The 10720-nt window shown below is 32.6% G+C and overlaps 1 protein-coding gene across 1 annotated transcript; it reads right to left on the bottom strand.

Annotated features, from left to right (window-relative positions):
* Positions 1-758: 758 nt before the first annotated feature.
* On the bottom strand, positions 759-9533 carry LOC141629290 (uncharacterized). The gene is made up of 4 exons (XM_074442316.1): positions 9217-9533; positions 6264-6356; positions 1724-1816; positions 759-1075 (listed from the first exon to the last, which is right to left on the bottom strand). Exons 1-4 carry the CDS (start codon positions 9350-9352, stop codon positions 1047-1049), a joined length of 351 nt encoding a protein of 116 aa, XP_074298417.1. The 5' UTR covers positions 9353-9533; the 3' UTR covers positions 759-1046.
* Between the last annotated feature and the right edge of the window lie 1187 nt (positions 9534-10720).

Genomic DNA, 10720 nt, shown 5'->3' with positions numbered 1-10720 from the left:
AAGAAGAGATTATTTTATGGGAACTTCAGTAGAAAAGGTCAGTGTTGAAGTCCTGAGTAGTGCTCCACTTGCTGCTGAAGTGTGCGATGATTCGCTGAATGACCAATTGACAAATTCTTTGATGAGTGAAAGGGATTATAAAAATGAATCATTCATCAACTTGATCACATGCTCTTTCGATTATTCAACCACAGTTTTTTTTTAAGGAACATAAATATCCTCTAAAAGAAATCGGCAATATTTATTAGGCCAGTGACCAGATTCGAAAAAAAGTGAGAAGTCTAGGTGAAATTGATAATAAAAAGGCATCACAAAGAAGTCTAATTATATATGCTCGTTTTTTAGCTTCGGTTTTACCGTGTTATAAATCCCGGTTAATTTTAGAATTTGTCAAGTGCTTATCAAGGAACGAAAATACGAAATCATGACCAAAGCAGTAGGATTGTCAAAATCACCAACTTGTATAAATATAAAAAGTTTGAGTTAGTCATTATTTTTTTATTGCATGGTTTAACCTATTTGTAAGTTTGATTAATACTTACAATTGAATCCGGGCTTAAAAGACCTTAAAAATAAATCCTTCACTGACAGTCACAATTAAGTTCACATTTTTTTTTTACTTTCTTATAATAATGTTCAGACTTAATTTTTTTTTTTATTTGTAATGTCCGTAATAGGTGATCTTCAATATAGTTCAGCTTGAATTTTTTTGTAAGATTTAATTGTGATATAATGTTTATTTTTTAACCAACATCGACACATTTTTCGGAGGTAACAATACTTGTATAACATTTCATATCACATACATCAGACTCTCACTGCATCATCAATAAGAAAATAATGCAAGTATAAATTTGTGTTTTTTGACATAATAATACCATAATGATTTATGCTAAACAACAGCATAAGTTATTTTTGTAATATTTTCCATTATATTTGGAAATAGGTTTCATTAGGTGAGTGTCATCAATATTATTTTCATCGATCACTTGTACTCGAAAAACCCCAAATGCTGCATTCACTCCACCGTGAGAATGATTTAATAGTCACTCGCTTTGTAGACCAACCTCATTTCCTACATCATACCAAATATTGAAATATTGAAATATATGCCACTAGAACATTTAATACTCACACTAAATATTGACTACAAATAGCATAGAAAAGGCCTTCAATTGATTAAACAAATTTAATGCTCACTAAAATAAGGTATTTAAAAAAAAAGAATTAATGTACATTATATCATGATCTACTTGAGCGTTATTCTTTAGCATCTCGAAGTTGCTTACTTTTATCATGATTTTTGTGAGCATCTATTCCGTGTTTTAGTTGAAAGTAATATTTTGTTGAAGAACTTTTAAAACAACATAATGAGATATATACTAAGAGAACAAGCAATTAGTTTGGACTTTAAATAAATACTTTTATTAATATACACATTTCATGAGATACTCAATTGAGTTGATTAATTTTACAAATCAATTTTTTTTCCTCAAAACAAAATACCAATGGGTTAAAATTTAAAGATTCATAGGGTGTTAATAAAAAATCTATAAATAATAAACGAAAATGTAAAATATTATATATATTCATGTATTTCTTGGGATATAGAGTAGTGTTTCAATAAAAGTGTTTCAAGTTTGTATAATGTCATTTTTTTTAAAAAAAAGTTGAAATAATAAGAAATAGGAAAATAAGAAATAAAAGAGCTAATCTTTATTACCGTTCTCTTTCATCATTGACGAGTTAGCAACGATCATAGGCACAAAGCGCAACGTCTTATTACCGTTAACGAGCGGGGAGATCTCTACTTCAACTGTTTGCATGCAAATATATACGATTAGACAAATAAACTCTAACTGTTGCGTGAGATTTATAACACACAATAGAGAATTGAATTAATATTTGGATAATTCTTTGGTGGTTTTCTTTATTGACATGATTGCAACTTTTGCAAAAAAAAAAAATGTATAAAGCTCAACGGTGGAGTTGGAATATTTAGATGGAGCTTGCAAGTATCATAGCTCTACAAAGCTACATGACTTGCTTTAAAAAAAATAAAAAAAAGCAAAAATTTCATTGGATAAAGACAAGAATGTGGACCCAAAGAAGCTACAGGATGTTGTAGTTTGTCATTGGAGTAGTAGATAGCCGAAAAGGAGGGTGGCTTGAAAAATCGATGTGGCAATCAAGTTACAATATATTGTAATTGTCCATTGGAGATGTTCTGATAGATTTAAGTGTGGCCGGGGTTTATTTGAAGTGGAGGAAACTAAGATAATTATAAATCAATCTATAACATCCGCAAGTATGACAACGGTTAACAAAATTCCAATAATTTTTATTCAACAGGAAGTAACCATAAAGATAAAAGGATACAAAGAAGGGATTCTCCGTATGTCACTTTAATATCTCATGAAAGAATTAAAAAATAAAATCATTAGAATAATAAATAAACTTAGAAATAATCTTACAAATTCTACACAAATAACAAGGGACATTCAGCATAAGATACATTTCTAATCTAAAGAAATCAAAAATCCTTTTTTTTATAAGGAAAGGAAACTAGGTTAATCGAAATTAACCCATAACATCCTTGCTGATGAAAGCGGTAAAAGAAAGACAACAACTTTCATATTACCAATATCGAACCAAGATAACAAGGGCAAAAAAATAAGACTCTCAAACGAAAGTCGAAATCTTTAAAACCCCAAAAGAAAAAAAAATTACAAAAACAAAAACTAATCCCAAAAGTAGAGAAAACAGATCTAAGAGCATCAACTCAAGGTGAACCTATTTTGCAAAAAATAGTCCAAAAACTTCCAGTAATCAAATACCACCAAAGTTGTTTATCATGCATTCATGCTAACCATCTTTACCTTCAAATCACTATACAAAACCCTTTGTATAGTTACAGATCAAATCAAAGCAAATACTCTAAACACAAAAATTAACATAGTCCATTGTTTTGATATAATCAAAACATGAAAATAAACTCAGAGAATGTTCTATGAAACTTCATGACTTCTTGATTTAAATCAAAAATGCTTTGGTTGATTTATGTAGTTAATTGTTGAAATATTGTTATTAATTCCTTGATTTAAACCTCCTTTAACTAAGACATAAGACTGAAAAAGTTGTCTTAGGCTAAAATGGAGAGCAAATTAAAATCTAGTCATTAGGAAGAAGAAAATCAAGAAACACGAGTGAGAATTTTTATATTAAAGAAGTAAAAATAAGATTAAAGATCTACATAATCATGAAGGAGTTAGAAGATGATCGTGAGAATTGATGATTGAAGAAGAAGAAGGAAGAAGAGCTTGGGAAGGAGATAAGAAAAGAGGTTTTCAGATTCCTAAATTTTCTAGTTTTTGAGAGAAACTTTCTCTCTCATCTTTCTCTCTATTGGTATTAATAATGCCTCACTCAAAGTTAAATGACCCAATCTTTTATTCATTCTTCTTCTCTCATCATCCTCCATTTTTTCATGTTATAAAATCTTATTTTTCTCCAACTTTTATAAAATCCATCTTTTTACCCATTTGTTTAGATCTCCTCTTAAAACTAACGTAACTTCTACGTTCCTCACCGAAATTCGAAGATTCTTGTGCAATCGTTCTCCACTCATCGTTCCCTTACATTTGATGTAAGTTTTTTTTTACCTTTACCTTCGCTCTTTAAAATCTCATCTTTAAAAGATGACGTTTTTCATATCTTTTGTCTTGATAATTGCTTTAGAGTAGATCTTTGATTTTGTGGAAGTGGATCCTTTGCTTTTAGACGATCTTTTGGTAGACAAAAGATAATGTAGATGGGTTATTCGGTATAAATGTTTGTGTGTTTGGTTGTGCTAGGATTCGAGTTTTTTTTTTAAGAAAACGATGAGGTCTTTAGGTTGATTTTGTCTTGAAAAGCATTTTTTATGAATGTTAAATAATTTATAAGACTTGTATATTGAAAATTGTTGTATTGTTGTAATATTGTGCCTCAACTTTGAAGTTGGAGAGATTTTGGGTAAAGTTGTGATTTATTTTGTTGACAATTCTTATAATAGATATAGTTTTGATCATATCTAATGCATTTATGAGACTTGTGAATCAATCTTGAGTTTGTATATATTGTTTTTGTATGTGTATTAACAAGAGTATGTAAAAATAAAATTGAGTAAAAATTATCTTGAGCCGCGCGCGCGATTGGACTAGAGGGGGTTCAGGCACTGAACTGTAGGAGAAGTTCGACCTCGCGCGGGGTTAGGGCAAGCCTTTTCCTGCACTGTTCGGTTTCCGTAAAACGGCCATATCTCCCTCATCAGAGGATTTGTTATCACCTCCAGTTGGAATCACTCCATTCGTATGTCGAGAACGGGTATGGCCGTTTAAAATGGACCTTTGTTGTGGACGAGTTCCAATTTGTTGTTTTGGATTGAAGTTTATGTTCTTGTTTATTATACATCTAAACCTTGTTCTACTGCTTGTGTCGGGTATGTTGACACTAGTTTATCATTGAAACACTTTGTTTATGACCAAACTCATGTTTGATGACGTTTTGAATGTTTGTCTGAAATATGTAATCTTTACCTTTAATGGTCATTGGATTCATATTTGATTTTGTATAGGTCAAATTTTAATTCATTGTGTTCCCTCATTGCTTATTGGGCTTAGTATCTAAGGGGAGAAAGACATTAATTCGCTACTTGGCTTGCTTTCCGCCCCATCCGGGTGTTTGGTTCATGTCGTGTGGGCCATGTTTCCGGAGGAATTAGAGCTTTGGTTATGTTGTTTGAGCCATGTTTCCAAGTGTTTTCGACCTTTGGACATGTTGTGTGGGCCATGTTTCTGGATCGCGGATTACTCGATCTTTGATCATGTCGTATGACTATGTTTCGAGTCTTGGATACAAAATGTTATCACATGTAAAAATGAGAAACGTTATCTTGAGAGTATGGCGCTATGAAGAGTTAAGAACGATAAACTCCTAAGAGGGGGAGGGGGTAAATTAGGTGTACCTTTTAAAAATTCTCTCTTGTACTTGGTTAGAGGCTAACACAATTAAGATCTATTGAGTACGAGTTTGAGAAACTTAATGGATTGTAAGTTCACAAACGGTACAACAGGTCTATGCAACAGTATGAATGAGCCCAAGTGGTATCAGAGCCCAAGGTTAAACTTGGGCCTAGGCCCTACAATGTACAAATAGTGGAGCTTGGAGAGCGGAATTTATAGCATTCGTGAGTCACAGACTCGTGGGCTCAATCTAACAGATTGTTTGCAATTCTCAAGTCCATAGGGTGGTACGTTGGTGAAGCATTGAGTCAAGAATTGAAGGTGGCGTACACTCTAAGGCATGTAATTCCTAGGTCGAGGTGGAGCCTTGAGCATGCCGAGTCCAGAGCTAAATGGATGAAAGACGCCATAGGTCTTGTGGGGTAAAGACCTTTTGTGTACTAGAGCTGTTGATCAGCTGAAGCCTTATTAGGTGCCAAAGGTCTAGTGAGTCCTTTTCAGGTTGGATGCCAGAGATCGCTGGTGTTCTACGACTTCTGAAGTGGATAACTGGATCCAAGGTATATTAGATGCAGAAGATGTTCGATATACATGTGTAGCAAATTTCGAAGAATGACACATAGACATGCAGAAGATGTTCGATATACATGTGTAGCAAATTTCGAAGAATGACATATGTGGGGGCACTCACTTGACCAGGCGGTAACATGTTGTGCAAGATATGTCTCACGATAGCATGGTTTGTTGGCTAAGGGGAGGTTATCAAGACTTGGTGATGTTTCAGGTGTCTAAAAGTTGGGGCTGTAGAGTGTAGGAATTCTCCATGGAGGTCAAGGTCCGAGTTAATATGATGATTCTTTGTTTGAGGGTAAGATTGTTAAGGTGAAAAATCATGTCCTACATCGGTAGAATAAAGATGCAAGATCATCTTTATAAGTGTTTACAAAATATAATAGTACGAGACCTTTTGAGAAGGAACCTAAGATTAAATCCGCGAGGGCTTGGCCCAAAGCGGACAATATCGTACTATTATGGATAGTGAACACCGGTGCAGCAGAGGTCCAACATGAGATATATCACGCTTCCGCACAACTGTACTAGTATTCCCTATTTCGTGGTTGTGTGTGTGTGTGAGACGGTCCTTACACCTTGTTTGTTTGTTTGTTTGTTTGTTTGTTTGTTTGTTGGTTGTAGTGACATGCTTCCGCTGCGAGCAAGAGAACCCAAATAATAATTTATTTGTGAGAGAGATAATATTACCTTTAAATGCGGTTATCGCGGGTGTAGTAGCGGATACAGAAGATGGTGAAGATGAAGTTGAGTTAACAGAGCTGTTATAGGACCCCAATCGAACTGCATAACAAAGAAATAAAATAAAATAAATCGTAGTCAGGGGAACAACATTCTTAGTTTACTCAACGTTAGCGACTGCGAGTCGCTTCATCATAAAAAAAAAAGCTGAGTTAACAGAGCTATTAACATTATTAGTTTACCCAATGCATACGTAAGGTAGGAGTTGCGGAGCCCTCACCAAGTCACCATAATAAAAAATATATGATATGAAATACTCAACAAAAAATATCATATATACTCCCTCCAAGTCTTTCATTTCCTCCCTCTTTTCTTATTTTATTTAAGCCACATTTTCTTTTCTCTATCCTTTTATGAATGTGGAGTTGTGTGGTCCAATTTCAATTGCACGTTGGATTATGGAATTTATGTAGTCTAAATTTATTTCGATAATTCTTGTGTACAAAAGAAAATAGAAGAAATGAGCGGGGCGGAACTGGGCCTAGGCTACTCGGGCTATAGCCCGAGATGATTTCTCGAAATAAAATATGTAGCTTTCAGTGTATAGATATATCATCTTGATTTTAGTTGCTTAATGGTCAAACATTCACCTCCCACAACAGTGGAGCAAGTTCGAAACTCGCCACTTTCATTCTCGATGGTTTTTTTAGTACGCTGCTATTTGCTACGCGTTATGACTCATGCATGAGAATTATTCTCTTTTTTTTTTTTTTATTCCTTTATATTGTCCCGCTTTCTTTATATTCTCTATCCTGTCTACCCTTCTATTTAAATACAATCCTTTAAATTAATGTTCTCTAACTTTATGCCAATTTCTCATGTTTTTTTTTTGTTTGTTTTCCCCATTCATAAGGGCACGAAGCTTACATGTGTTGTCATTTTCTAGATTTCCCTTAAAATGAATATATTAAAAACTTATACTATTTCTTAGTAATTCATATCATGTACTCCGTATTTTGAACAACTTTTTACTTTGTGTAACTGAGTAATTGATATCTCGCAATATCTTGGTTTTTAAACCATTTTAATACATACTTCTATTTTATGTCTAACAAGTGAGTTATAATCGAAAAAAACATGTTGTGTACTTCTTTTTTTTTTTTTTTTTTTTATCTAAGTAATACTCCGTATTATTTACTCTAAAGGTGGCAATTTTCTTAATCCAATTTGATACGCATAATTTCAAGTCGTACGAGTGAGACTTAGTATTATGTACATTTCCTAGAAATTTTCTTATGAGTTCTATCTAAATGGGTTTAGTTAACTAATTAAAATAGTTATAATTGAGCATATTATGCTTCTTTGCAATATGATATCAAATAAATATTAAAACTCGTAATTTATTATATTTGGCTCTACATTGCGAAGACGACACACCAACATAACTATATTATGTATAAACATGTATAGTTGTGGAGTTATCAATTTTTTCTCTAGTCTTTGAATTTTAAAAAATTCAATTTCTTTATTATTTTAATTTAGCGTTAGGTAACTTTTGTTCCTGGTTCCACCCCTGAAAATGAGATACTGGCATGGAGTATATTATATAAAGGTATGGTATTATGACAAACTAGTATTGGTGCCCGGCTTCGCCCGGGCTACCTCTACTTACCATTAATTTTTTTTTTCAGTAAATAAAATTACTTAAAGTTGCATAACCCATAAATTTATCATTAATATATTTTTTATAACATATCCTAAAATTACGATGAAATAAATTTTGAGACAAATTCACTACTCCCGCTATTAACATTTTACTCTTGTTAATGAAACAATTGTAATAACATTTCACTACTTGCCCGTAATCATTATTACTTTCACTACTCCCGGCGTAATTATTGTTACTGTCACTACTGCCGCATTAATATTGATAATTTCACTACTCCCGCCGTAATTACTGTTACTTTCACTATTGTCGCATTAATATTTATTATTTCACTACTCCCATTGTTGTTTATACCACTCTCACTTATCTCGTTGATAATATTGTTACTTTTGCTATTCAAATGAGTGATTACTATCATATAACTATATTCAATGTTACTACAATTCCTTTCTTTATTGACGAAATTACTTCTACTACTTAGACGTGCAATTTTAAGAGGATTATATATTTATATAAATATATTACATATATGCATTAAATCAAATCGAAAGAATTATGCAATATTATATATTATGGAATCTAACTTGAATTATTTATAACCTACTTATTATATTTTTGTATGTTAAATAATTATTATCTCTATACATCTAATAAACTATAAAGTTTATTAAAATTACATAGATTTTAAATTTAATATATAATTTTGTGATGATAATAATTAATACCATAAGTGTGCATGTTTATACTAATTAATTATTTTTTTTAAGGAAATTGATCATCTTCTAGTCTTCTATAAATATTTAGGAAAATTACCAGGTATCTTCTTTCGTTTAGTCTTTTTGAAATTGATCATCTTAATTAATTATTTTGTTTTAAGAAAATTGACCATCTTAATTAATTATTTTATTTTAAGAAAATTGACCATGTTTAGAAAAATTACCAAACTTCTATATAATTTAATTTTAACCCAAACTATATAATATTTGCATTGAGATCCCTTAATCGGGTCCATCACATGGTGCTATTGATTTAAAACTATATAGTATAATTAATTTGTATAACTTTCTTTAATTACATTGAAGTCCCTTGGTTTCTGGATTTAATATATAGTATTGATTGATTATTTGTGAAAGAACAAAGAAGATAGAAGAGGGATCTCGATTACTTCTATCTCAATCAAGTTTTTACCTTTTAGATTATCTATGAAGTATATTTTAATCCGAAATAAATAATAAATGACGTAACGGAGGGAGTAAAACCTTACATAAATAAGTGTATCAGGAAAATTTGACCTACCTCGTAGCCTTATTTCAGTCAAGTTAACAGCAGAAGACTCCAAGGGCTTAATCTTGTCACTGTAAAAGAATGGAAACATCTCAAACCGAACCATGCAATTGAGTTGAAGAATTTTTCCACTCTTGCTACGACCCATTTTATGTAGTGTTTCAATCGCTGTTACCAAACACTTGCGGCAATCCTTCACGGTCAAGTCTGGCGTACACTGTGCCAAAGCGTACAAAGATTCATCCTCTGTTAGCTTCACTATACTCGTTGCAAATTTCTTCCCTGAACGACAATTAGCAGCCCGGACCAGCGGCGGATTTGGGGAGGGGAAAGTGAGGGCACGTGCCCTCACGTGACGAAAAAAAAAAAGAAAAAAAAAACTGAAAATTTATGTTTACATATTTAGAGCGCCTATTTTTAGCATGATGATGCTCTTGGTCTGGTGGTAAGAGGCTTATAAACTTCCCTGATGGTCTCGTGTTCGAATCTCACTATGGTTAGGTTTGGCTTATTTTTTTTTGTATGTTCAAAGTTAGATTTAATTAATCGAATTTTTAAATAAAGATTATGGTACTCTTTGGTTAAGTTTTTTACTATTTTCATTACGATAATATATGAAATTGAAGGGGTCTCTCGAATTTTTTTTACACAGGACCCCCAATTCTACCGCCGAAAATGGATATTCCCTCTAAAATAATGCACTTGGGCTTGTTGGTATTTGGTTTAGTCGTTTAGGGTTTGTTGATATATTTTTTCTTTACGATTATATTGTTATGTATTGACGATGAAAAAATTTTAATGTATAAAAGTTGTCCGCAAAATTTTTTTTTGGGGTGTGCCCCCCCTTTAGTCAAATCCTGCATCCGCCACTGGCCCGGACTGATAATAAATTCATTGTATTCCTTAAAATTTGCGTGAAACGAGTCACGTTACCGGTCACGTTGTACATGTCCCAAGTAGCCAACATCGAAGTATTAACATTCAATATGCCAGTAATTGGTTTGTTAGAGTAACGAATCATACAATGGTCGTACCAAAACAAAGCCTCATGCCCATAATTAGTAGTATATCGTTTTGAAAGGATGGCGTGTTTTGCATAGTTGACACAAGCACGACATGACTGGCGATCAATATCGCCACGACACATGTACAGCCCATACATATTATCATTTGCCAATCGGTTAAAGAGGGTAGAATTGTAAAACCCCGTGTTTGTAGTTGTGGCTTGAGATGAAAAGGTGGTTAGGAGATTATGAAGGGTGTGTTTATATTTGTTGCCATTATTCTTCCCTCCACTTCTTGAGTAGCTAAACAAGCATGTTTGGTTAGACGATGATACAATAGATTGAAATCTAAGGAAAGTAAGAAGTATTACTAAAACCTTAATCATTGTTCTTAATATAATTTTTTCCTTCTAATTTGTGGATGAAGATAATTGTGGTGTCTACAATTGATATTAATAGATTTTTTTGATATTTGTGACTTAAGTCAGTCAACGCTTGTCACATACCACTTT

This window comes from Silene latifolia, chromosome 2 (genome assembly GCF_048544455.1).
Source record: "Silene latifolia isolate original U9 population chromosome 2, ASM4854445v1, whole genome shotgun sequence".
In the NCBI taxonomy this organism is placed as follows: Eukaryota; Viridiplantae; Streptophyta; class Magnoliopsida; order Caryophyllales; family Caryophyllaceae; genus Silene; species Silene latifolia.
This window is presented reverse-complemented; position numbering and strand designations above follow the sequence as displayed.